This window comes from Apodemus sylvaticus, chromosome 17, assembly GCF_947179515.1.
Source record: "Apodemus sylvaticus chromosome 17, mApoSyl1.1, whole genome shotgun sequence".
Lineage (NCBI taxonomy): Eukaryota > Metazoa > Chordata > Mammalia > Rodentia > Muridae > Apodemus > Apodemus sylvaticus.
In genome coordinates this window covers 44,080,253-44,106,852 of record NC_067488.1, presented here as the reverse complement: position 1 = coordinate 44,106,852, position 26,600 = coordinate 44,080,253, and the positions used below count along the sequence as shown (strand labels likewise).

The 26,600-nt window shown below is 48.1% G+C and overlaps 1 protein-coding gene and 1 pseudogene across 2 annotated transcripts; both read right to left on the bottom strand.

Moving 5' to 3' along the window:
* Positions 1 to 7,942: 7,942 nt before the first annotated feature.
* LOC127667676 (glyceraldehyde-3-phosphate dehydrogenase-like) lies at positions 7,943 to 9,221 on the bottom strand (annotated as a pseudogene).
* Positions 9,222 to 21,040: 11,819 nt separating this feature from the next.
* On the bottom strand, positions 21,041 to 25,482 carry LOC127667605 (lymphocyte antigen 6E). 2 transcript variants are annotated; one of them, XM_052160735.1, is made up of 4 exons: positions 25,360 to 25,482; positions 23,110 to 23,206; positions 22,613 to 22,732; positions 21,041 to 22,511 (listed from the first exon to the last, which is right to left on the bottom strand). In XM_052160735.1, the coding sequence occupies exons 2-4, from the start codon at positions 23,177 to 23,179 to the stop codon at positions 22,291 to 22,293; spliced, it is 411 nt and encodes a 136-aa protein (XP_052016695.1). In that variant the 5' UTR covers positions 23,180 to 23,206; positions 25,360 to 25,482; the 3' UTR covers positions 21,041 to 22,290. The 2 variants fall into 2 exon arrangements, with proteins under 2 accessions (XP_052016695.1, XP_052016694.1); XM_052160734.1 differs by having other exon boundaries at positions 23,110 to 23,209; positions 25,360 to 25,481.
* Between the last annotated feature and the right edge of the window lie 1,118 nt (positions 25,483 to 26,600).

Here is a 26,600-nt window from a genome sequence, read left to right as displayed (position 1 = left end):
TAAACAAAGTCCCTTGGTATTCCGGGACTTATCAAGATGATCAAGCTCTTCAGCCTACTTCCTTGTTCTAGCCCAATGTTAAAATTTGCCAATATCCTTGGAGAGGCACCAAGAGCTCTCCAAAATTTGGAATAAAACTTCCATTTGGAGTAAGGGTCAAATAAAGTTTAAGTTCCCAAGACCTCCCTGTGAATTAGCATCCTATTTGTCAGAAAGAGAGACACCCAAATCACTCGCAAGAAACGGTCTTGATGCAATAACATGAGGGTTTCTTTATTCCAGAATTCTGGGTTCCACAGCCGTATAACGCTCGGGGCTAGAGGACTGTGGACCACGAGTGCCGAATTGCGACAGCTTTTATAAGTTTACGACAAAGCCCTCGAATCACAAACCAATCATTTCTTAGCATGGAGAGCCCTCGAAATGTGAGCCAATTGATTTGTACCACTCCATAGTTTTTAGGCCAATCGGTTTAAATTATGGGAGCCCGTGCTCAGTGGACCAATTAGTTTCCTATTTTCTTGAATGTCTATAGCTGTGTGAACTCCTGTATAGGGGTAATGGCATAAGCAGTTTACAGAAGCAAGATAAGCTTAGCCCATTTCCAGTTACCTTGTGGGACCAGGATCACCTATTCTAGGTCTTTCTGCTAGGTCTAAACAAAGGGCGGGCTCTGGAATGTGACCTTTTACCTAGTTTCTAACAAAGCGAGATAGCATTTTAAACTTCTGACTTCTTGGGGTCATTAGAGTTAGGCTGTATTATTTTCTATCCTTTCAAGACATGTATGTGGGTAACTGACATCCTGGTTGGCAAGTTCAAACATGAATGTTAGGTAAGGCAAGTCCCCTGCTTCAGTCGAATACCACAACCAATGGGAGCAGGATAGATATAGAACAAAGATTTGTTCCAAAGGAAGCCCCCTATCCCTAGATCCTGATTGGTGGAATAACTTTGCACATATGTTCATGGATTTTAGGCTTAAATGTCCTATAGGGTCTTAACTCAGGGTCACAGCCAGCTCCCAAGTCGGTTCTGTGGCCCTGATTGAGGATTTAATATTCAATAAACCATCCCTACTTTGATGGAGATCACTGAGTGATTTGCATGGTGATTCCTAGACACCAACACAATCAGAACAGAACAAATGTACCACGTAAGGAAGCATTCCTAGGAAAGTCCCCTTTCCCTGAATCCTGATTGGTGGGAAAATGTCACTATGAGTGTAGCAGTAGTGGTTTATGGTGCTCTAATAGGCCTGGTGGCCCTGGTGCAAATTCCTCACTACCCACCCCAATATTCTGGATTCCTGAATGAAGGACACACACATGTATCCTTATATTTAAATATGCCATAATCAACTCAATGGCTGGGTCACTTCAATCCTCCTTGTGGCTAGTGTAAAACCCAAAAAACGAGGGCGCCCCAGCGCACCATGCCTCAGAAGACGACACCCATATCACTCTCGAGAAACGGTCTTGATGCAATAAGCAAGAGGATTTTTACTCCAGAGGCTCTGGGGTCCACAGTCGTACACCACGCAGGAGTAGAGGACTGTGGGACCCCGAGTGCAGAACTGGGACAGCTTTTATAGGTTTACAGCAAAGCCTGTCAATCACAAACCAGTCATTCCTTAGCATTGAGAGCCTGCGTAGTGCAAGCCAATTGATTTGTACCACTCCGTTTTTAGACCAATCAGTTTAAATTATTGGAGTCCTGTGCTCTGTGGATCAATTAGTTTCCTATTTTCTTGGAGGTCTATAGCTGTGTGAAGTCCTGGGTGGGGGTGACGGCATAAGCAATTTACAGAAGCAAGATAAGCAGATAATTAGCTCATTTCCAGTTACCTTAGGGGCCAGGATCACTTACTCAAGGCCTTTTTGTCTAGCTCTTAACAAAGGGCGGGCTCTGGAATGCGACCTTTTACCTAGTTTCTAACAAAGAGCGAGCTCTGGAATAGGAAGTGTTTGGGGCTCCTTAGCAGGCTGGAGTTAGAGCTTCTTTAAAGCAAGATAGCATTTTAAATTTCTGACTTCTTGGGGTCATTAGAGAGTTAGGCTATATTTTCTATCCTTTCACTAGCACACTCTCCCTCTGATATTCCTGAATTATTACTAATTAAAACCTGTATTGCATCCTGGCCACTTCAGACCCAGGCCTGCAGCCCTCCTGATCCATGATCCCCAACTCTTACATGTTGGCAGTCCTACACTTCTCAGGCCCAGACCTTCTTCTTCCCCAGCATGACGGTTCTTTTTCCTTTTTCTTCCTCTCTCCTTGCCCAGGACAAGTCACTCTGTCTCCCTGGCCACCGACAGCTTTACTTACCAATCAAAGCCAACTGGGGGCAGGGACCCTCAGCATCCTACCTGCAAACGTACAGATTCCTGTGTAACTTTGGGAACCCAAACAACATAATGCAAGCATTAAACCAAATCCACAACAACTGGGCATCAATGTTTGTGGTTTTTAGGTTTAAAAACCTTTATAACATTCTGACTCGGGGGCAGGGTGGTGGTGGTGGTGATGAGGGTGGGGTGGGGGTATCACAGTTCAGTTCCCAAGTCTGTTCTGTGTCCCTGATCAAACAGTAGTGGTTTGATTACAATAAATTTTTGTTTTCTGTATCAACTTGGTGTTTGGGTTGTGCTGGATCTACACAGACCCTAATCTTGGTAGTTCTCAAGTCACACAGCAAAGTCTTGCTAAGAAACTTTTTCTTTCTTTCTTATGTGCCAGGAAGTGTTTGTGAACCTCAGAAGACCACCAAGGACCTGTTTTCAATGTAATCACATTAGGCTTTCTTTATAACAAACTTAAGTTTAGGCTTACTCACTGCTGGCCCCTCCAGAGAGTTTGGTGAAGCAGCTCCGAACTATCACTGGAACAAGGTTTCATAGGAAACAAGTAAGTGAGGAGGGTCCAACCGGGCAAGAATCTAAAGTCTATTGTAAGCCAACAGGTGGGTCCTCTGAAGCTAGATGTATATAATCACGAAGGTCTGAAAGTACATCTGAAACAATCAGACTAATCTTTGATTAACTGTTTCCAGGAAGTAGCTGGGGATTAACTCTGGTCAAGGACTCGCCATGGGGTTTTCCCTGGTACTTGGGTGCAGCTATGGGCCAAGTTCTCAGGCCTTTTATTTTTTCCCCCTTCTTTTTTTTTTCTTTTAAGATAGAGGCCGGTTCCAGGGTGGAGTAGGTTTAGCCTCTCACTTTGACCTTTTTGAGATCTAAAAGATAACTCTGGATGAGATTATTTGATAAGATAACTAGGAGCCAATAGCATTGCAGACAGGGTTTTTCTTTTTTAATACAAATGAAATTCCTGGCAAGAGTCCTTGGAAACCTCAGGTTTTCAGTAGAAAGGGGAGAATGGGCATAAACTAACGTTTACTATGTTGGAATATTTTAAAGAAAGGTTTATTTTTATTTCATGTGTATGAATGTCTGTCTGCATATATGTATACATACCATGTGCATGTATCTGAGGAGGCCAGAACTGGAACTGGAGTTGCAGATAATTATTTGTAAACTGTCATGTGTGTGCTGCAAACTGAACCTAGGTCCTCTGCAAGAGCAGCCAGTGCTCTTAACTGCTGAGAGGCTCCCACCATACTCCTGAGTTAAGGGCTCCTTTCTCTCCCCAGGTCCCCATAATTGAATTTATCTTTTTAATCTTGCCTTATTGGGAATAAGTTATTACTGTCATGACTTAAGGCAATAAGCTGGTCCCCATATTATGATTTCAGGTCTAGCATACATCTTTGTCTTTATTTTGGGATAGGTTCAGGTCTTTGTCATAAAGACATGGATGGACTAGTGCTGGTGTTCCTCAAATCCAAGGTGACTAGTTTCTGGACTAGGATAGATAATCTTGGTTGTCATCTTGACTACATCTGTAATCAACTAAAACCCAAACAGCTAGGCATGCCTCTGAGGGATTTTCTCAATTGGATCATTTGAAGTGTGTCAGGAGTCATCACAGAACAAGCTAATGACTAGCAGGTGATCTTCCTGAAATGACTTTGCTTTGGAGTATATCTATTATGAAGCTCCAACTGGCAAGGCCCAGTAGAAAATGATCTTAGGAAAGATTCCTGCTATTAACATGCTGTTCCTGTCACTATTAAGCATATATAACAATCACTAGGTACTAGCCCAACCCGTTTGAACAGATCTACGAAGGTGTACTGCCTTGTATTGATGGCATATAGACAAGCAGATGACTTAATTCTTAATGATGATCTTATAAGAACTACTAACATTATATCAGCGATTATTAAGCTCTTTTATAGTAGAACTGCTATTAGATCCTTTTCTGATTTGTCAAAACTGCAATGAGAACCCTTGTCAGTCTCCCAAGTGTTACCAGTTAATTGCCTCTTAGATAGTAACCAGAGTTTCTCCTACTCAGAGCACATTCCAAGAGGTTGTAAAACAACCAAAGGTTATAAAAAGGAACAATTTATTATAGGTGCTAGGAGAGAAGATAAAATATTGACTTGGGGGTGTGTGTGGAGAGATGACTCAGTGGTTAAGAGCACTGATTGCTCTTCCAGAGGTCCTGAGTTCAATTCCCAGCAACTATGTGGTGGCTCACAACCACCTGTAATCGGATCTGATGCCCTCTTCTGGTGTGTCTGAAGACAACAACAGTGTAATCATATTAGTAAAATAAATGAATCTTTTAAAAAATATTGACTGTGTTTATCTATACAAAACCACTCAGAGGCAGGCGGATTTCTGAGTTCGAGGCCAGCCTGGTCTACAGAGTGAGTTCCAGGATAGCCAGGGCTATACAGAGAAACCCTGTCTCGAAAAAACCAAATCCAAAAAACCAAAGAAACCAAAAACAAACAAACAAACAAAAAAAACCAAAAACCACTAATAACTTAGTTATGTTTTTTAACTTTCAATGAACCTGTGGTGCTGTGACAGGTGATGAATGTTTAGCCAGATAATTACTCCTAATGGATAGGTATGTAAACATTCTCTGTTGCAAACTTCTTTTTCAATTTATGATTTGAATTTGTGCAAACATAGTGAATGTTTTACCATGTGATCATGTATTCTGAAAGATGTTTTAAGTGCTGAGGACAGGAGAAGAATAAGAAGAACTGAGTTGAAAAGAACGTTTTTTGGACAGAATACTTCTTAGACAAAGAGAAGAAGCAAGAAGAATTTTCCCCTTGCCCTGCTTAGGATCTTTCTGGGTTGTTGTTGTTGTTTTTTTTTTTTTCCCTTTCTTAGATAGCTATCATAGGAAACTTTTAACAACTTAGTAATAAACACTATAATCACTTTTCAAAGTGTTCCTTTTTCTTCCTGAAACTTCTGACTAGCAGGCTAAAAATTAGAGACATCCAGTTCCTGAGGAGATAGAACAAAGGCCACATTACACACACACACACACACAGTCTACAGCTGTCAATCGCCTAAGCTCTTTACCCTTAGAAAGAGCAAGAAAGTCTTTAGAACTTTTCAGAAGTTATCATCAGCATTTTAGTATAGTTAGAGAATTAGAATGTCCAGACATGCTCAGAGTTTAAAGCAACACCAGAGTCCTACTCTGTGCCCTGTCTCTTCCCTCTCCAGGCTGGGAATCTCCAGGCAGAGGTGTGAAAGTCCACGCCTTCTGGTGGCAACCTATATAAAGGACATGCAAGAATGACCCCCTAATGTCTTTCTTTTTGCCTGTTTATCCTCACTTTCCATGGCAAATTCATCTACCCAACTGCTGATGCATTAATTTGCTGGAATCAGAACCTACTTCTTTAGGATTCCAAAGTACACAGGAGGCCAACTGAGACATCTAGCCTTATGAAAAACTACCAGATTGTTGGCCTTTCTGCTGGGAAACAACCATTCTTGGGGTAGCCAAAGCAAAGCCTGTAGGCCACTCTAATAAATTCCATATATGTGTTCATGCTATCAGTTCTGTTCCTCTGAAGAAGTCTGGCAAATACACTGCACCTTGGAGCAGGGCGAGAAACAGTTATGTTGTAGGGTATTCATGGAGACAACTACTCAGACATTGGTTTAAGCAAATAGAATGTCTTTTTTAGCCAGCTGGTAGCTACACTGGGTGTTCAGGACAGCAGTATAGCACTGAGCCTTTCTCAAGGTGAGATTTTTAAGCATAAAAACTATGTTTTGGATTAACACACTTCAGTAAACAAGAACAGTTAGCCAGAAGCAGAACTATAGAAACTAAAAATCAAGTTAGCACATTTAAAAACTTTCTCTTAACTGTGGACTTTGATAGATTGGATCTTTGTTTTAGTTTTGGCAGATGCTACTGTCTATATGCTGAGTTTTATAGCCTGAACAGTCCTTCCTTAATCATGGGGTCGGTCATGATAAGGTCTGGGGCTAAGGTCTGGTGCCCTGTCACAGTTAATCTGAGCAAGTCCTGCTGCTGTCTGTCTCAGTGCATCCTGACACCACTGGAAAGATGTCCAGCCGGGCAGTGGTGGCGCATGCCTTTAATCTAAGCACTTGGGAGGCAAAGGCAGGCGGATTTCTGAGTTCAAGGCCAGCCTGGTCTACAGAGCGAGTTCGAGGACAGTCAGGGCAATGCAGAGAAACCCTGTCTCGAAAGAAAAAGAAAGAAGAAAGAAAGAAAGAAAGAAAGAAAGAAAGAAAATGAAATGAAAAGAAAGAAAGAAAGGAGAGAGAGAGAGAGAGAGGAAGGAAGGAAGGAAGGAAGGAAGGAAGGAAGGAAGGAAAGGTGTCCATTCTTAGTAACTCAGACTTTCATAAGCGTGACCCCCTAATGAGCTATGCCTAGCTTGCTCAGATAGCCAGTCCTAACAGGAAATAGTCCTCATACCTCAGCAAGATCAGGAGATCCCAGCTCCATGTGTGTCTATCCCTAGAAGATTGATACAATCAAGGCCCTGAGACATTCCAATACCATCCAATTGCTTGGGTAGAACCCCGCACCCAGCAAAATCAGCACCTTGGAAAGCTTCTGCACTGTGTCTCTTCACCACTCAGCTTATGGAAGCTGTGCCAGTGTCTCTAATATAACCTTTAACTTCTACCTTTTTGTCTTGGTGAATCCTTTCAGGGACAGTATGTCACCAGCCTGTCAATCCCATCCCTGTCATATTGGAGACAAGCATACATCCCTGTTCTCTGCCCATCCCATCCAAGGTTCTCAAGTAGAAGGCACTGCCTGGAGAGCTACTATGTATTCTCCTCCTAATCCCAGAATGCCCAGTTCTCATGACCACAAAGGAACTTCTCGGGGCCAGAGCCTGTATCCAGCAGGCCTTGAAATGCCACTTAAGAGTCCTCTTACCACAGCTGCTTCTCTTCAACTTGGACCGAGCCTGTCCCTGGAGGGCAGGTACAAGGGTGGGCTAGAAGGACACAGGCTGGGCACGGACACTGGTCAATGAGACAGGAGTAGCCTCAAACAAAAGAGGGCCTAGGAATCCTCCAGAAACCCTTAGACCACCCTGCCACTCGTCACAGGTTCCCTTACCCTTTGTCAAGCCCTAGCTCTTCTGGAAGGACGCCGGAGGACCCTCCTTGTATCTCAGAGGCAAGAACATCAGGCTAAGTTTGGCTTTATCAACCCCCAGCCCTCCCAGGTCCATCCCCACTCCCTGTCAGAAGTAAGCTCAGCTGGATAGGCTGACCCAGAGCAAGATTATAGCCCTGAGCATTGAGAAATGGAAATTCTGAGACTCCCAGAGCCTCAATCCCTCTCCCTGTTTCATCCCCAAGTTGCCTGGAAAATTCTACAGGCATCCTTCTGAGATTCTCTTCAGAGCCCTAGAGAGAGATACCGAATCTCAGAGATCCACCTCCTGAGGTCACAGGCAAAAGGGTTGTTACCCACATCCTTTTACTGACTTCACCTGTTAGATGCTATGCCCCATACCAGACTGTACCTTGCCCTAGGGTATGTGTGTGTGTGTGTTGTGGGTGCAGAGAACTATATTGATGGTATTCAAGAAAGTAGGACTCTCTAGGCCCCTCCTATTATTATGGGGGTCTGGGATGTAAATTGTGAGGGAGATGCTCAGTGTGGAGGGCCGAATTGAGACAGGGACTCCTTGGCCTCTCTCTTACGCTTGTGTCCTTGCTGGGGTGGGTGGTCCAGGGTTTCTTTCTCCTTGGAAGCTATGTAGGCCATGAGGTCCACCACCCTGTTGCTGTAGCCATATTCATTGTCATACCAGGAAATGAGCTTTACAAAGTTGTCATTGAGAGCAATGCCAGCCCCAGCATCAAAGGTGGAGGAGCGGGAGCTGCTGTTGGTCGCAGGAGACAACCTGGTCCTCAGTGTAGTCCAGGATGCCCTTTAGTGAGCCCTCAGATGTCTGCTTCACTACTACCTTCTTGATGTCATCATACTTGGCAGGTTTCTCCAGGCGGCATGTCAGATCCACAATGGATACATTGGGGATAGGAACGTGGAAGGCCATGCCAGTGAGCTTCCCGTTCATCTCTGGGATGACCTTGCCCACAGCCTTGGCAGCACCAGTGGATGCAGGGATGGTGTTCTGGGCAGCCCCATGGCCATCATGCCACAGCTTTCCTTAGCGGCCACCCACAGTCTTCTGAGTGGCAGTGATGGCATAGACAGTGGTCATGAGCCCTTCCGTGATGCCAAAGTTGTCATGGATGACCTTGGCCAGGGGGCTAAGCAGTCAGTGATACAGGATGCATTGCTGACAATCTTGAGCGACTTGTCATATTTCTTGTGGTTCATACCCACCACAAAAATGGGGCATCAGAAGAAGGGGCAGAGATAATCCTTTTAGCCTCATCCTTCAAGTGATACCCTGCTTTCTCCATGGTGGCGAAGACGCCAGTAGATTCCATAACATACTCAGTATCAGTATTTAATGTTAGTAGGATCTCACAACTGGAAGATGGTGATTGACAAGCTTCCTGTTCTCAGCTTTGACTGTGCTGTTGAACTTGCCATGGGTGGAGCCATACTGGACCATGTAGACCATGTAGTTGAGGTGAATGAAGGGGTCATTGATGGCAACAATCTCCACTTCAATCTCCACTTCACCAGCTGCAGAGCAGAAGGTAGCCCTGGTAACCAGGCACCCAATATGGACAAATCTGTTCACACCAACCTTCACCATTGTGTCTACAGGACGAGGCTGGCCCTGCATGAGAAGATGCAACTGTCTCTGGAACAGAGAGGAACAAAGACTTGCCCTAGGTCTTTGCACAGTGTGAAAGTATTTTTTCAGACTTGCTCCTGAGAGATTCCATTTTTCAGGCTGCTCTTTTTTTTTTTTTTAACCGAAAAAAGAATTTGTCAAATGGTATAATTTGACCACACTTCCTCTCCCCCAACTCCTCCTAGATCCTCTCCACCACCCTAAACACCCAACTTTATGTTCTTTCTCTCTCTTAAACAAGTAAAACAATAGCAAAAAAAAAAAAAAAAGACACAAATACCCCCATGAAAGCACACACACACACACACACACAAAGAGAAATCAAAATAAACAAGCAAAAGACCAATATGAAACAGAATAAGATGAAAAGTCACAAAAACACTGTGGAGTTTGGTGTTGGCCTACCCTGATGTGTGGCTAACAAACCCAGTGAGACTCCATTGGAGAAAACAAGTTTTCCCTTCTCCATCTGTTATCAATAGCAGACAGCTTCTTGGCTAGGGGTGGGAGCCCATGCCCACTGTCCCTCCTTGTGCTGGGCAACACCTTGTGTGTACTGTGACAGGCTCTGTGGATTTGTGTGTGTATCAGTTCTTCCTGGGATTCATCCATCCCCTCTGCCTCCTACAATCTTTCCACAAACATCTCTGAGCCTTGAGGGGAGGGCTTTGATGGAGACATCCCTTTTAGAACTCAGTGCTCCAAAGTCTCTCATTCTCTGCACACTGCCCAACTGTGAATAGCTCTGTTATTTAGTTCCCATCTTCTGCAAGAAAAAGATTCCCTGATGAGGGCTGAGTCAGACACTAATCTATAGATATGGCAGTAAGACACTAGGGATCAGTTTATTGCTAAATTCCTCCAGCAGAAGAATAGTATGGGTTTCCTAAGGGGGCAGGGAAAACTTAGAATCTACTGGGTTTTCACCAACAGATGGAGTTCAATGTCCACCATGAGGGCAGGGCATCACCAATGGTTGTGCATCTCTAGCCGGGTGGTGGCGGCTCACGCCTGTAATCCCATCTCTCTGGGAATCAGAGGCAGGCAGATTTCTGAGTTCAAGGTCAGCCTGGTCCACAGAGTGAGTTCCAGGACAGCCAGGGCTGTCACAGGACACAGAGAAACCCTGTCTCGAAAAAAAAACAAACTCCAAAAACAAAACAAACAAACAAACAAAAGGTTGTGAATCTCTGTGGTACCACCTTCCTCATCAGGTCCAGGGTTGGGGAAAGGCTGAGAACAGGAGGATGCAGTAGGGCATCAGTCTTCACACCCCTCCCTAAAATTAAGAGCTGGGGCGGTGACCTCTGGATTCCAAACTCAGACTCAGGACTTGCCAAGGGAGAGGCTGCTTTCCAGCAAACAATGAGGAGCCAAGGTCTGGGAGCCTAGGCCTGGGAGAGGTGCGACCAGAGACTGGGCTGGGGAAGCTGAGGGAAGAGAGAGAACAGCACTGTGAAGGATGGTCCTGGGCATGGGAGGGGACATAGGGGTCACTCAAGGACAGCAGAAATCTGACCATCACATGATCCCTGATAAGAAAAGATTGAAGCAAATAAATAAATAAATAAATAAATAAAATTTTAAAAAAAGGAAAAAAAAAAAAGAAAAGAAAAGAAAAGAAAAGATTGAAGCTGGTCAGGAGGATGCCAGGGCCACCAGAAGAGAGTTCCGGTTCTGGTTTCTCATGGTCTCTCACCCCTGCTAGAAAGATATGCTCCCTGGGATACCTCCCAACCTTCCAGTCTCCGGCTGGCTGAGCCTTTTCCAGCCCCCACCCCACCCTCAGAGAGGAGTGGTCCCAGGCCTGGGCAGAGGTCAGAGAGTCCTAAGTGGCACCTTACACCCCTTGCTCCCCGAACGTCCCCACAGTCCCCTCCCTCCTCCAAACTTCAGGAAATCGAAACTCAAATTCTCAGCTCCTCCTCTTCTTCCCAAAAGTTGAGAAATCGAAAGCTAGCTCCTGACCTCCCCTCAACCTCCAATTTACTTTCTCTTCTCTTTCCCAGGAGCCTGTGGTGCCCTGCCCACAGTCAGTCCTAAGCAGGACCCAGAATCTGAGCAGGAAGGTGGGGTGGGAGTTCTGAGGAGCTCGGGCTCACCAAACACGCAAGTCAGACTAACTCTTCCCTGGAGTGCTCAATGCCCATTATTCCCCCAAGCGCCCCCTGGAGATTCATATGGGTTGGACAGGAAGGGTCGGGCATCCTCCTCTCGCCCACAGGGAGGGTAAGTGTTGTTTGTGAGTGTAATAGCTCTCAAGTGTGTGCTTGCTAAGGGGAGAACGCCTGATTCCATTGACTTGAAAGCTAAAATGTGCTCTGACTGCTATGACAGATTCTGCCACTAGGGGCGCGTGTGGCCTAGCCTGGAGACTCGGTTTCAAAGCACCATCCTCCTGGGCTAGGATTGGCCAGCTTCTCGTGGAGGGGAAAAGCAGGATCGCTAGGCTACATTCCTTCCTCAAGGCGGCCTTCTGGGGTGCCGGAGTGCCGTGCGGGAATGCCGGGATGGCGGGGTACGGGGCTCCTAGGACTCCAACCCGTCACTCAGGGGAGACGAAACGACATCAACACGTACTCAGGGAAGGCGAAACGCATTCTAAGATAGGGTGAGAAATGACAGGGGCTAGGACAGTGGCTGTGGTTCTCAAACTCCTGGGCACCCAGACACCGCCGAGAGCCACAGAGTTGAAAATGGGGTTCCCATCCTTCTGTGTACCCATAGGCCGCTGAGGACTATGAGGAGTTGGATACAACTGCCGAGGGCCTGTGATGAGGGGGTGTGGGAGGTGTGTGTGTGGGGGGGGGGGGAATTCGACTTAGCTCAGGGTGAGTGCCAGGAGTATGGAGAGGCCTTCTGCAGAGACTTAGGTGCAGCTCTGTATGACACGAAGGCCTCCCCCCATCCCATGGTGGTCCTTGATGAAGGAGACAGTCCTTGCTTATCCAGACTGCTTTATTCATGGCACATGAAGATGCATATGGCTTACTCAGGATGAACCAGAGATTAAATACTTTTGCAGGAAGGGATGCTTATTGACTAAACACTCAGAGCCCCTAGATACCTCATTAGCATAGAGACCTATAGGCTCTATGCTATGTGACCATTGTCATGGTCCTCTTAGTGGTATGTAATGGTCATGTACTTCTAGGACAGGAATTTATCTGGTCAGGAACTAGTCTGAACTGCTGCCGTTTTCTTTTATTTATTTATTTATTTTTTGGATTTGGTTTTTTCGAGACAGGTTCTCTGTATAGCCCTGGCTGTCCTGGAACTCACTCTGTAGACCAGGCTGAACTCGAACTCAGAAATCTGCCTGCCTCTGCCTCCCAGAGTGCTGGGATTACAGGCGTGTGCCACCACCGCCCAGCAGCCGTTTTCAATTATGAGTTTTATCGGGGTTCTTTGCTACTTACTACTTTACCAGTTCCTCAGTCTGGTAGCCCTATACCCCAGGGGGTGCTGGAATGGCACCATACCCTGGTGGGTAGTGCACCTAGAATTCTAAATGAGGTGGGTGCATTCTTTAATATAATTTAAAATGGCAGCAACAGAGCCCTACAACTTTAGGACAAGAACCTGACTTTCTTGTCACCCCTTCTCCCTTTCCGATATTCAATGGCTAATCAAAAATCACTCCTGCCTTGTTATCAACTTCATAGGAGTTCCAGGACAAATTGATAACCGTTACCCCATCGAAAAATGAGTCTCTGTCTGTCCTCCCTCAGTTGCCCACAGTTGGAGCCATCTCAATATATACCTATGGGGGAAAGGGAGGAGCTGCAGCAGGAATACACTACTTCCCTGAGGGTGAACCCCCATTCCAGATTCAGACAGCTGCCCACAACTCCCCCCCAATATAAAGAATTATATGCTATCTCTCTAGCTCTAAAAGAAGTCAAGGGGCCCCTTATCCTTTTTTCAGACAGTGTACATGCTGTCAATTTGCTACCCTGGCTGTCAAGATCCTTTGTCAAGGGCTGAAGAGATGGCTCAGCGGTTAAGAGCACTGACTGCTCTTCCGAAGGTTCTGAATTCAAATCCCAGCAACCACGTGGTAGCTTGCAACCATCCATAATGAGATCTGATGCTTTCTTCTGGGGTATCTGAAGACACCTACAGTGTACTTACTTACATATAATAATACGTCTTTTAAAAAATCCTTCGTCAAACTAGACGCCAACCCACTTTCCCCTCTACTCATACAGGTCTCCATCTTCCTACGGGAAAGAGCCTCCCCATCTACATCTAGCATATCAGATCCCACAGTCTTCTAAAGGCCTACCTGATTCTGAGAGAAATGCCCTCAGTGACCAAACCCTCTCAACAGAAACATTCATAGCCTCCACTGAGCAAGCAGACCAATTAGATTTGTACCTACACACAAAGATAAAGGGGCTCCATGCCCGCTTCCCCCATGTCTTAGTCAGGGTTTCTATTCCTGCACAAACATCATGACCAAGAAGCAAGTTGGGGAGGAAAGGGTTTATTGAGCTTACACTTCCACATTGCAGTTCATCACTAAAGGAAGTCAGGACTGGAACTCAAGCAGGTCAGGAAGCAGAGGCCATGGAGAGATGTTCCTTACTGGCTTGCTTCCCCTGGCTTGCTCAGCCTGCTCTCTTATAGAACCCAAGAGCACCAGCCCAAAGGTGGCACCACCCACAAGGGGCCCTCCCCACTTGATCACTAATTGAGAAAATGCCCCACAACTGGATCTCATGGAGGCACTTCCCCAACTGAAGCTCCTTTCTCTGTGATAACTCCAGCCTGTGTCAAGTTGACACACAAAACTAGCCAGTACACCCCATATCCCTGTTGCTTACCTCCAAAGGATAATAAAGACGTGCTCCTCTTGTGCGTCCCTCATTACCAGCCCAGCCTTACATACGATGGGCACCAATCCCCGAGGCCCCAAATCCAATGCCTTATTGCAAATCGATGTCACCCACATTCCCCAATTCGGTAGACAAAAATATGTTTTTGCCACCATAGATGTATACTCGCATTTTATATGGGTTACAGCTCAAACAAGTGAAAATTCAAAAAGGTTAATTCACCATATGCTCTTCACTTTTGCCATAACAGGCATTCGTCTAGATAAAAACTGGCTCTGTCTTCACTGGCTCTCAATTCAAAACTTTCTGTGCACAATGGGAAATTGTCCACTATCCAGGGATCCCCCACAACCCTCAGGGCCAAGGGATAGTAGGAAGAACACATCAAATCCTAAAAGCCCAACTTCTAAAACAAATGACAACCACCTACCACCCCTCCCCAATGTACTATTAACAATAGCTATGACTACACCAAACATTTTTAACATCTACAAAATTCTAAGCATTCCCCTATCTCCTTCCATTGGCACACACCAAAATTAACCACCACCATGCCCATCCTAGTACAATGGCATGATCCTTTGGATGGGATTTGGAAATCCCTTACAACTCCTCCTTACAACTGGGAGGAGTTTTGTTTGTTTTCCCACAGTATCAGCCTATACCTATCAGGGTTCCTATCAACCCCACCCACCAACCAAGAAGATAGCCTGCCTCTCACCCGCAGATCAAAGACAGAGGAAGCGAAGGGGGAGGCAGGGGAAATGCCATGTCCAAAGGAACAACAACATCTCCTGGAAGGACATTCATGACCTGGTGACTGCTGCCCAGGCCAAGTGCCCTACACATGCTCCCCCTCCTCGGTTCTCACGGTTGTTTTGTCATTCTCATGCTAACTTTGCTAATGTCCAGCCTCTCTCTAGCCTTCCCAACACTTACCATCGGAGATTCTTCTCTAGGGAGACCTGTAACAGACACAACAGAATCATAGGAGCCCAGGATTGCACTGGAAGGATGTCAGAGCAGGACTGAGATCTCCTTACGCCCGGATTTCATCGCCACTATACCCAGCTCTTTCCTCTGCTTTCCTTACTGAAACACAGGTGAATGTCTCCAGGAGGTCTCTATCTGTGGAGGCTGCAGCTATGGGAGCTGCAGAATGGAAACTATCAGCCACAGTAGCACCATGCTCACCCAACCTTAAAAGTCCTTTTCAGGTTTCCATAAGCAAGCCATGGGATGAATGTTGGCAAACAGGAATCATGGGTAAACTCTGCCCTAATGGCTATGCCAAATACCCCATAGCCGTCCTACATGTCTCTTGTGAACTTTCCCCTGCCTCCAAATCAGTCTTTACCCAGGTTAATATTCTTCAACAAGAAAATCATTCTCAGAAGGAACTCCAAGCTATCCAGAAGGAGCTCCTGGCTACAATATATCCAATATGCAGCTGACCTCCTTCCTTTAACCACCAACCCCAACTCCTCCCAATGCTTTGTCTGTGCTTCTCTGTTTTGACTGCTATTAGCAGCTGTTCCCATTAACATTTCCCTTCATAAACCCCCAGGACCCTTACCCATGTGAAAAGCACAGGACATTCCTCTCTTCGATGTAAAGGAGGGCATTTCTCCCCCCCTCCTTTGCCTTGTAGGACCCTCCTCAAAAACCCCATCTTACATGTGCCCGTTATAGCACCATCACCAACTCAATATGCATTAACCCCCTGCTCTTCTCTGGTGCAAAGGCACTATAGGCTCCTGCATTAACCACCTTTACAAGGCTCCTGCACTCCTGTAATAACTGCTCCCCAGATTTGTCTCTATGAACCTGAAGAACTTGCCTTGCAGATAAGAGGAAGCCAAAAAAAAAAAAAAAAAAAAAATCGAGAGAAATCTTTATCCCTCTGCTCGTTGGAATGGGCCTCGAAGTCTCACTAGGCACTACAGAAACTGGTGGAGCAGCCCTGGTCCAAACACGGCATCTGGCCATCAACTTCCAGAAGAAACTTGACCAGGCAATGGCCTCCACTGCATTCAAGCTTGAGTCCCTTTAATGCCAGATAACCTCCTTAGCAGGAGTTGTTCTCCAAAACCAGAAGGACCTGGGCTTACTGCCTGCTGAACAGGGAGGGACTTGTGTTCTGCTGAGGAGGAATGTTGTTTCTATGTCAGTGAATCTGGACATGTAGAACAAGATGTGCAAAAGCTCAAAGAGCGCCGGGGAGTTCTCCGGGCATGCTGTGCTCCTAACGCCCCGGCCCATGGTACGCTAAACCCTTGATAGCTTGGCTTCTGTCCCTCCTTGGTCCTGACCATGCTTCTCTTGGCACCTTGTATCACCCAGTTTCTAAAGCAGCAGATAAGCATTGCAAAGATCACTACCAATCAAGTTTCGGTTCAATACCAAGCTATCCCCAGCATAGGAGACAGTCACTCCAATGACACTCTCCTTTATAAAAAGGAAAAGGAGGAGTTATAGGGCAGTGGGCCATGCTACCACACAGAAGAACTGGTAAGGGTGTAGCAAAGTTCAGAACCTTCATAAAGCTCATAATTGAGAACGGCAGGAGTTCAAACTAGCTCCAGATCAGATTCCTCCCTGGAGCACGTGACCGAGACACAGTACTAGGAGGACCGTGACAATCAGTCACACAGAGACAACACCTGAAGTCCTTCCCCATGCAGATAGAGCGTTCCTAACCGAGCCAATAGGAAGTACCTACCCACCCCATCCCAAAATGTTTATAAGGTACCAGTCTACATGAAATAAGGTGCCTGAGGGGTTTTCACCAAAGACCGTCTGAGGGCACCCGTCTTACTGAGCTGTAACATTCCACAGAAGAGTTTCTTCTCCCGAAGCTTTTGTCACTGGCCCTCGATCCCCAGATCCTCCAGAAGCCAGGTGCGTGTGCTTAACCACAGCCACTTCCAGCACAGTGACTCCAACTTTGGCTCCCAGCTGATCTCTGCTTCTTACCACCTGCTACCAACTGGAGGCAGCCTGCCTGACTCTGGCTTCCCCTTGGAGAGCTGTGACACTTTGGTCATTCTGGCTATGCCCTGTGAGACCGTTCACCCCTGCCAGCTGGGCTAAGGATTCCCTGCTGGCTGTGCCCCGTACACAGACCAGCATTCCATCTTCTACATTTCTCCAGTAGTCTGGGCTCTAGCCATGGTCCTCAGAATTCTGAGTGTGCCCAGAGGCCCACCTGCAATCAGGCAGTCCTTCCAAATGGGACTGTGTGCCAGTCAGCCACTTGAGGCCTAAAAGCTGTCTGGGGTGCTCTGGGTTGGAGGGGTTTCCAGTTGACATGAAACTTGTTGCAGGGAACGACTTGTCAGAACGGGAGGAGAGGATCCCAGGGCCTCTGGAAGCTGAGGTGCTGTAGCCATGAAGCCTGATGAAGCAGATTAAAGGCCCTTAGAGTTCATTGCTAGGGCAGGTGTGTATAGGTGGGCGAGCCTGAAGGAAAACAATCAAAGACAACTTAATTTAATTAAGGTTTAAGAGGAACACTTGACTGACTGGCAACTCTGTCCTTTGGAACCAGCCTACCTGGGAGAGATTCACTTGTGCTCCTCTCTTGGGCTAGCAGATTACTGAAACAAAGGATTCCAAGAAATTGGAATTTCCTCAGATACTTCCAGCTGGAAGAACCAAAGGGTGGGGGCGACAAGAGGAAGAACTTGTTTCCTGGAGAAAGATTTATAACTTGTGAGTCATCGTACACTTTCGAACTGAGACTGTGGGTAGAGGGGCAGGGCACGGGCACACCTTGGCTGGACAGCTCACCCTTGCTTTCCTGTTTAACCCTGACCCCCCATGTTAAGCCCCTAAGGATGGGTTTAATGAGGTCTGGCCACAGGATCTTAGTCTCTCTTCTCCATGTGGTTGCATCATCGGCCTTTTTAATTGGCTTCTGAGGATGGGTGGCCGAACTTGGCTTGTTGCCACACTTGCTGCAATCTTAACATCTTTAAAGTAAGGCATAGGGGTCAGAAAAACAGCCACAGAGTCAGGGAAAGCAGGCTTGAGCACTTGCAGGTATCCACAAAAAAAGAGATCAGATCCTGGGGAGAGGAAGGAAGACGGAGATAAAGAAAAGTGGGTCAGGATGTGGGCGTGGGTTGGATGGTCTGACACATGCTAAGTCATCCAGGAGGAAACCTCAATTAAGAAAATGCCTCCATACGTTCTCGCTGCAGGCGAGCCTCTAAAGCATTTTCTTACTGATTGACGGGGGAAGGCCCAAGCCGCTGTAGGTGAGGCCATCCCTGGGCAGGCTGTTGCGGGTTCTTTAAGAAAGCAGGCTGAACAAGTCATGAGGGGAAAGCCAGTAAGCAGCACTCCTCCACGGCCTCTGCATCAGCTCCTGCCTCTAGGTTTCTGCCCTGCCTGACTGTTCTGGAACAAGTCTGTTCCTGTCCTGACTTCCTTCAGTGATGGACTATGATGTGGACTGTAAGCCTCTCTTCCCCATTTTGCTTTCGGCGATGGTGTTTCATCACATCAATGCTAACCCTAACTAAGGCAATGCATAGAATGTCTGATACTAAAGATGTAAATTTAATTCAAAGCTTCACTGGCCTCCATTTCAAATGCCAATTCTAACTGTATATAAGTTCATTACGTTGTATAGACTTTGGGTCTGGTTAATATTTGGTGTATGGTGTTTTTGTTTGCAAGCTTTAAATTTTTTTTTTAGCCGGGTGTGGTGGCGCACACCTGTAATCCCAGCACTTGGGAGGCAGAGGCAGGTGGATTTCTGAGTCTGAGGCCAGCCTAGTCTACAGAGTGAATTCCAGGATAGCCAGGTCTATACAGAGAAACCCTGTCTCAAAAAAACAAAAAACAAAACAAAACAAAAACAAAAATTTTTTTTTTAAATTTTATGTGTCTAAGTGGTCTGCCTGTATGTATGCATGTCTGTGTATCACATGCATGCAGTGCCCCCCCCCCCAGAGGACAGAAGAGGGTGGTAATTAATCCCTACTAACTGGAGTTACAGACAGGTGTGAGCTACCATGTAGGTACTGGACATAGAACCTGAGTCCTCTGGGAGAGCAGCTAGCGCTCCTCACCGCTGAGCCATCTTTCCAGCCCCTGATTTGCAAGCTTCTTTAAATAATAGAGTTTATTAAAAAAAATAAAAAATAAGTTTCAATTTAAAAAAGAAAAAGTAGTAAAGAAAAAAATCAAAAACAAACACCCGACACTTGCATTAGTGGACTCTAGGTTCTTATGTCTCAGAACAAAAGATTGGAGACAGGGACACATGGTTAGAATTAGAGATGGAGTTTAGACTGGGAACAGACTCCCAGGAATGAGAGAGGGCTTCTGAGCAGAGGGAGGAGCCCCAAAGCATCCACCATGAAGTATAGACCCCTTTATAAGACCTACACACCGCCCCTGCCTGTTGTACTTTGGTACACTGTGGGCTTTTCCTGCATATGCTCTGTCAGAGGAAGCCCTAGTAGGGAAGTTTTTCTAGTCTTTTGCTTTGACCTTGCCTGAGGATGCTCAGAGTGTTGTACGAGGCTCAGGTGAAGAGGGATCCACCTGAGGTTGCAGTCCTCAATCTCTAGTCTGTCACTGGAGCCTTTGGGACAAAAGGGAGGTAGCTAAGCACTTGCTGGTAGTTGGGGTGGGGCTAGCAGGGTCAGACTCGGGAAGCCCTAGGTCACTGGTCACTAACAAGCAGCAATATTACGAAGGCTGGCTGGCTGGCTGGCTGGTCGGGGTTTGGAGGCAGAATGGGCCCAGAACAAATCAGAGAGACACGTTGGATCATGTCTGATCGGATCTAGCATGGGTGAGGCTGGTGGCTCCACGCCTGGATAGCCTTCAAGAGGCGCAGTGTGCACACTTCCCTCCCCCTTCCCACACCCTTACTGCCTCCCAGCTTCAGGAAATTGAAACTTAACTCTGGGATACATTGCTTTTGCTTTCAGGAAGTGAAACTTGGCCCCTGGTTCTTCCCTCCCTCCCTCCCTCCTTAACTCCTTTCCTCTCTCCCTCCTCTTTCCAGTCCTCATTCTCCTTTTTCCTACCGTCATCCCTGGAATTCTAGCCCCTTCTAGCCATCCTTCTCCTGGGAGGAATCAGAGCACACCACTCACTGTCCCAGTTTTTAGCCTTGAAAAGATCACGTCCTCCAGACTAGCCTGGAAGGCGGCTCAAGGGTCCCAGACCACGTGGGGTCTTGCGATGCCGCCACCCCATCACAAAGAGGGAGCTAATCAAGACAGGGAGAAAAGCCAGAGCTTGTTAGGTGTCCCTGTCACTGCCTGGTGCCCTTCTGGTTCCCATTTCCCAGGAGTCTAACCCAGGGTCTTCCCCCACCTTGCTTCTGGTGGTTAGACCTCCGAGGACCACAAACAAGTCAGTCTCTAGGAACGTTACCTAGATCTGTCATGAACACCACAGTGGGTACTGTCTACCCGGAGGCAGTCCAAGCTTCTAGCAGCAGTTTTGACTCCCACCTTTCTCCATTGCCTTTCAATAGTCCGGTAACAAAGCGTCCTTCTGGCCTGCATCTCAGAGCCCCCAAGGTTGCTTTCCTGATGAGATGTCCCCAGAGCTTGTCCTTTTCAGTATGAGCCTGGGCAGAGCTGCCTGGTATGAGGCTGGTTCCTTCCTGTACCTTCAGGGTGTAAGTCATGGGAACCCTGCTCTCAAGGATCAGGGTGCAAAGGCATTGCCTTCATAGATTTCAGAAGTTCACCCTGAGCCCCTGTGATGGCCCCGTACCTGATCCCAACTGGGGCAGTATTCCTCAGACACTGATAGCACCACAGTCAGGAACTGTATCCTATTATGGTATCACCCAATAGCCCAGAGACTTGGGAAAAATCTGAGAAACAGCCTCCTTAGTCACCTAGACTCAAGGACAGTGTCCTCAACACTCACAGTATCAAACCCCATTAAGCCAGGTGTAGCAGCATCTGCCTGTAACTCTAGTACCTCAAATTCAAGTGAGATCCTGCCTCAGAAACAACAACAACAACAACAACAAAAGAAGTCTTGGAGCCAGGTATGACGGTGCATCCCTTTAATTCCAACACTCAAGAGGCAGAGGCAGGATTACTCAGGGTTTGGGGGCAGCTAGTCTTAACATAGTGAGACTTTCTTAAAATTCCAGGAAAAATGAAAAAAAAGAATATCAAAGTCAGTTATAGGGTGGACAAATATCACTTGCTTCGGCCAGACTTCCACAGCTTAAACTATAGTGTAGTTTATGAAGGACAGAGGGCAACAGCAGGCCTCTGAAATCTCCGGTGCAGACAGAGCTTGGGAACGTGTGACCAGCCTGATGGGCCTGCCTTTATGGGTAGCTGAACGTCTCAGCTGACTTTCAGTCTGAGACTGCACACTTTCAGGCTCTGTCTTTCTCTCTTCTCTGTTTCCTCTTTTCTCTCAGGCCTGTCTCACTAAATGGGCCTAGAGAGATTCCTGGGATTTGCTATGCACCAGGCCGGCCTCCCAGATATCTCTGCTTTTACTTAGCTGGCATCAAAGGAATGAATATATCACTCTATTAGGCTGGTCTTTCAGGATCGCTTAACCAGAGCTGTGGGCTTGCAGGATCCCCAGGTCCCTTGTGACTGGAGGGGGAAGACTGCAAGGTGAAGAGGGTAGGGACAGCCAGGACATTGCCGGAATGGGTGGGAACCATTTATTTGAGGCACTAGAAGAGCAGCAGGAAGCCAGTGTGGGCAGATAGGGACTCAACGGCATCTGGGGGTGGGAGCCTTCTTCATCTGGAGGGGTGGCAGTCCTCCGTGGGCAGTCTCCTGAACAGAGTACAACGCAGGTACAGTGATAGCAGGGGAAGGCTAGATACCAGGTTTTAGTAGAGACACAGGCCTTCTTCTGCTCCAGAATCTTTCTGGTCTTCTTTGCCCACCCAGAATCCAAGTAGCTTCATTCACAGATGGATACACTGAACACATAGATGTGCATTCATTCATTTGGGTCAGACATCCTTGTCAGTGTGTCCCCAAGATTCAGGGCTGACTCTGGTACTCTTGAGACTCCAAGGAGATACTTCACCCCTTCCCTGGTTCCCCAAGGGAGGTGAGAGGATTAGCTCTGGAAGCAAGGGTAGCTAGTACCATTTCAACAGAGCAGATATGGGTGAATCTGGTACTTAACCCTGATGCTGAGAGAGTGTGGAGGGGAACTAGACATACCCAGGAGGAACTGAAGGCTCCTAGGGTCCCCTGGGACCTAAAAGGAGCTGGGCTTTTCCTGAGCTGGGGGGATATGGAGAACACCTGGGGGTCGTCAGGGGCTTAGCTGCAGCAGAGTCAGCAAGCTGAGCAGGAGTCCGAGGCCCAGCAATGGGATACTGGCACGAAGTCCGAGACCAGCTGTGCTGATATTGCAGAAGGAGTTCTGGCAGCAGTAGCTATTCACAGATGCCACACCGAGGTTGACATTGACATTTTCACGGGGGCAAATCGGGGAGCAGCCCTTATTCAGGGTGTAGCCAAGGTTGACATTCCCTGTATGGAAAGTGAGAATGAGGGGGCAGACATATATGTAGCAGGAGGGAGAAAGCTCTGTGGATCCCAGGCCCAGGCCAAGGAAATAGCCAGTTACTCACCAAAGCCAGCAGCAGCAGACCACGTGATACAGTAATTGTCTGTCTCCTCGCATGAAACCGGCCACAGGCAGTTCATATTGCTCTTCTGATCAGTGCAGGAGAAGCACATCAGGGAATGGACTGCAAAAGGGACATGTTGTAGGTGACACCTGCCTGTTGCCCAGGGAAGCCTTCCAGGGCAGGGTGCCTTTCCAGTGGGGCCCTCGATACCCAACCCGCTGACAAGCGCCAACTGCACATGCTCAGCCCTGGGTCAGAGATTAAATCGAGTCAGTGACATGTGACTTCAGACTTTGGTACTGGAGGGGCTAATGTGTCTCCTTCAACACGAGATGACAATGGTGTAGTTGGGCCAACACAGCAGCAGGGGAACTGGAGTGGGAGGCAGGAAGGCCAGAGGTTCACAGGAGGGCTGGCTCAGGAGGAGCCCTGGGTATCTGCTCAGGGGAAAGAATGCTAGGTCAGGAGGAGGGCCAGGCTGCATCAGAGCGCCATACCTTGCTCCACACCCAGAAGCGCTGCCAGCAGCACAGGCAGGAAGACTCTCATGTTGGAAATGGCAGACATCTGCTGAAGGCCCACAGCCAAAGAAGCCTACTGTGAGAGAGGCAGTTGGTTAAAGGACAGGCTGCACACCCACCACCCAGGATCCTGGCTTAGATAGCACCAGACTCTGGGCCTGCCCACTCTATACCTCCCCAGAGAACCCTATGTCCCCTTTGTAGATGGTCCCAGAATTCAAGCCTCAGACAGGGCAGGGAAGCAGTATTAACTCCCTGTTGCCCTGGGGGTAGTCATTGAGATAACTAGAGTTAAGGCCCAATTCCTTATCTAGAGTTTACAAGGCCCCTGCTCCAATCCAAAGAACAATTTGTACAGCCTTAAGCCAGTCTCTAGCTACACTAACACCTACCTCACAGGATGCGCCATTCATCTGAGAGCCCCCTTCGCCCCTTTTAAAACCTGTAGGTAGGCTGGGCGGACGGTGGTGGCGCACGCCTGTAATCCCAGCACTCTGGGAGGCAGAGGCAGGCAGATTTCTGAGTTCGAGGCCAGCCTGGTCTACAGAGTGATCTTCAGGACAGCCAGGGCTATACAGAGAAACCCTGTCTCAAAAAAAAAACCAAAAACCAAAAAACCAAAAAACCAAAAACAAATCCAAAAAAACCAAAAAAAGAAAGAAAGAAAAAGAAAGAAAGAAAGAAACAAAGAAAGAAAGAAAGAAAGAAAGAAACCTGTAGGAGTCAGAATTCTCCTTTGCTCCATGTGCTGCTAATCAAAGCTCTTACTTCAGAACACCTGGCCCCCTCCTGCTGTTATTGTGGTCAATTACTAAGAAAGCTTTTACCAGAAATCTCCCTTGGCACCTGGCAATCTTGCTCCTAAGTCATTTTATAGAACCTTTCAGTGAATACCCCTTCCCAAATGCAACCTCCCTCTCCCCCCCACCCCCTCTCTGTGGAGACATGGGCTGGAGGCCTCTGGGCTTCAGTAATTCCTTTCTGTACAAGGTAGAGGCTCAGGCTCCATTTCCACAAGAAGACACCCCCACTCCTCTGGGAACATTTAGCGCACTAGCCAGCCAGGTGGGCCATGGGGCCTTTCTGGGCTCTTTGTGCAGGAGTCTTTGGCACAGGGTAGAGAAAGGACCAGCTTTTTTGGTTTCAATGTCCTATTTTGGATACCATTGGTCTCCTGGGGGAAGAAGACTGATGCCATCTGTTGCGTGGGAGAGGGGCATCCCAGAGACAAAGGAATAGGGGTGGTTTACAGAGGAAAGGGGTGCACTGGGAAAGGGTGAAGTTTTGGTATCCTCCAGGACTGGCCTTAGGCCTCTCCTGTCCTGAGCCTCGCTGACATCTTGTAGTGGGTAGCAGAAGCTCCAGGTTACCAAGTTCAGAGCCAAGCCCAGCCGGGCCTGTCCTCATTTCTGCTTTTTCGTTACACAGTGGGGTTTAGGAACGAAGGAGCCCTGAGCTGTCTGCTAGGAAGCTCTGGCACGCACAGCCACAAACAAGGCATCCCATCGTCCACCAGAGGACTAGCGAAGGAACGGGTGGAGTGGTTGGAAACGAGTCCAATGTTTTGTCTGTCCACAGCAGCTATCAGCAGGCAATGGGGCAGGGCACTGGGGACCTCAGGAATTCCTCCACAAACTCAACAGGGCTCATCTCTGCGGAAGCCAGGTGTCTATTGGCAGGTGGCCAGCCGAGGAAGGCTGTTCCGGTTACCCCCGCTAGCCAGGGACCCTACTTAATCACTGGAACCTCAGCATTGATATGCAAAATCCTACATAAGACAAAGAGCTCCCGCTCCTCACTCTAGAGAGGGTCCTGCAACCAGACTAACTGGTCAGACCCTCCCCCCTCCCCCAAACCCCAGTCTCCTGCTCTAGTTTACAAGGGTGTATCCCCCCTCTGGAGATCCCCAAGCTGACAAGTCGGCGTTAGTAGAGTTGAGAAAGGGGTATCCAGTGAGGGCTCAGCATGGGCCTCTGCCTCCCCAGAACCGTGCCGGAAGGACTGAGGTGGGGCGGGGGCGGGAGTGGGGGTGGGGTGATGGTAAGAACGGAGCACACTGCTGAGGGCCTCGCAGGCTCCAACCACTCTGCACCCGGGAGCAGAGCTCCGGGACCCCAGATCCTACACGCTGCGGCCAAGGCCGCCCGCTCTCTCGTACTGCTTCCCCGCTGTGGCCGGTCCCTCGCGTGATGCGTGGACATCTGAGGTGGGGCTCAGCAGACTCACCTCCCAGTGAAACGGTCCCGAAGATAATACCGAAAGCTTGGGTCCTGGAGATCACCAAAGGCTGATCCCAAGCAGGCGGAGCGGAGCGCAGATGGCGGGGGCGGGCTGCAGGCGGGGCGTTCTACGGGCTGTGGGCGGGTCTCTGGCTGGAGGAGAGGACGCTTCTGGCCTTTGGGAACTCCGGCTATGCCCTTGGCTTAGCCGCACAACTCCTCTGAGACTCCGACCGGGGTCCCGAGCTATGCGCCCACGGCGGCAATCCCCAGTGGTACCCAGAAGCCGGGCCGAGACCGCCCTAAGTGCTCCACGGCACACAATGTGGCATCAGAGCGCTGGCGTGGCCTGTAGTGTAGCATATCTATCTATCTTACCTTTTAGGACAGACCCAGGGAAAGTGGAAGGGCCAGGGCTTGTGGCAATCATGATAACTAAGACCTGTGCGCAGGCTTTGCTTGCTTCCGGAAGGAGTGAGGGGGGCAGACTGCATCCTGAAGCCCTAAGCGCTCATGGGAATCTCTGCTGCCGGGAGGCTGAGGACATGCTGGACCAAGGATGCCTCATCACCCGCCCTTCGGGTTGTCAGGTCCCTCTGGGCTGAGCCCGTCCAGACCATCCCTCCCTTTGGGATGAAGCGACGGGACAGGAATTCCCGGGAAGGAGGCCGTTGCAGCACTGGTTTGAACAGATCTGTTTCTCACTTCCCACTTCCTCTGGGTCCCTGGCTGCCTCCTTCACTCTACTCCATCCGTGAGTATGAACAGAGGATCCAGCCCAGACATCCCGTCTTGGTTCTCATCTTAAGCGCTGAAGCCCCATGGTTTTTTTTTTTATTTTGTTTGTTTGTTTTTTTGGTTTTGTTTGTTTATTGGATTTTTTTTTTTTTGAGACAGGGTTTCTCTGTATAGCCCTGGCTTTTTCGAGACAGGGTTTCTCTGTATAGCCCTGACTGTCCTGGAACTCACTCTGTAGACCAGGCTGGCCTCGAACTCAGAAATTCGCCTCCTTCTGCCTCCCAGAGTGCTGGGATTACAGCGTACACCACCACCGCCCCGCTGAAGCCCCAGTTTTTAGAAGGAAATCTCTGAGTCTTCTGCTTTTACCTAAGCGGCTTCCAATATTCCATTCCTACTGCACAGGAAGTGCTTCCACACCCAACAAATATTAACGACCCCCTGCTGAGTGTTATCCCTGTAGCAGAACCCTGGGGCCCCTGACTTGCTTCTGGATGATTCTCCTGGGGG

Coding starts and splice junctions, on each gene's coding strand:
- LOC127667605 (XM_052160735.1), bottom strand. CDS start 23,179: ATGTCTGCCATTTCCAACATGAGAGTCTTCCTGCCTGTGCTGCTGGCA. Junction 22,733..23,109: donor GCTTCTGGGTGTGGAGCAAG/GTATGGCGCTCT, acceptor TCCCTTTTGCAG/TCCATTCCCTGATGTGCTTC. Junction 22,512..22,612: donor GTCTGCTGCTGCTGGCTTTG/GTGAGTAACTGG, acceptor CTTTCCATACAG/GGAATGTCAACCTTGGCTAC.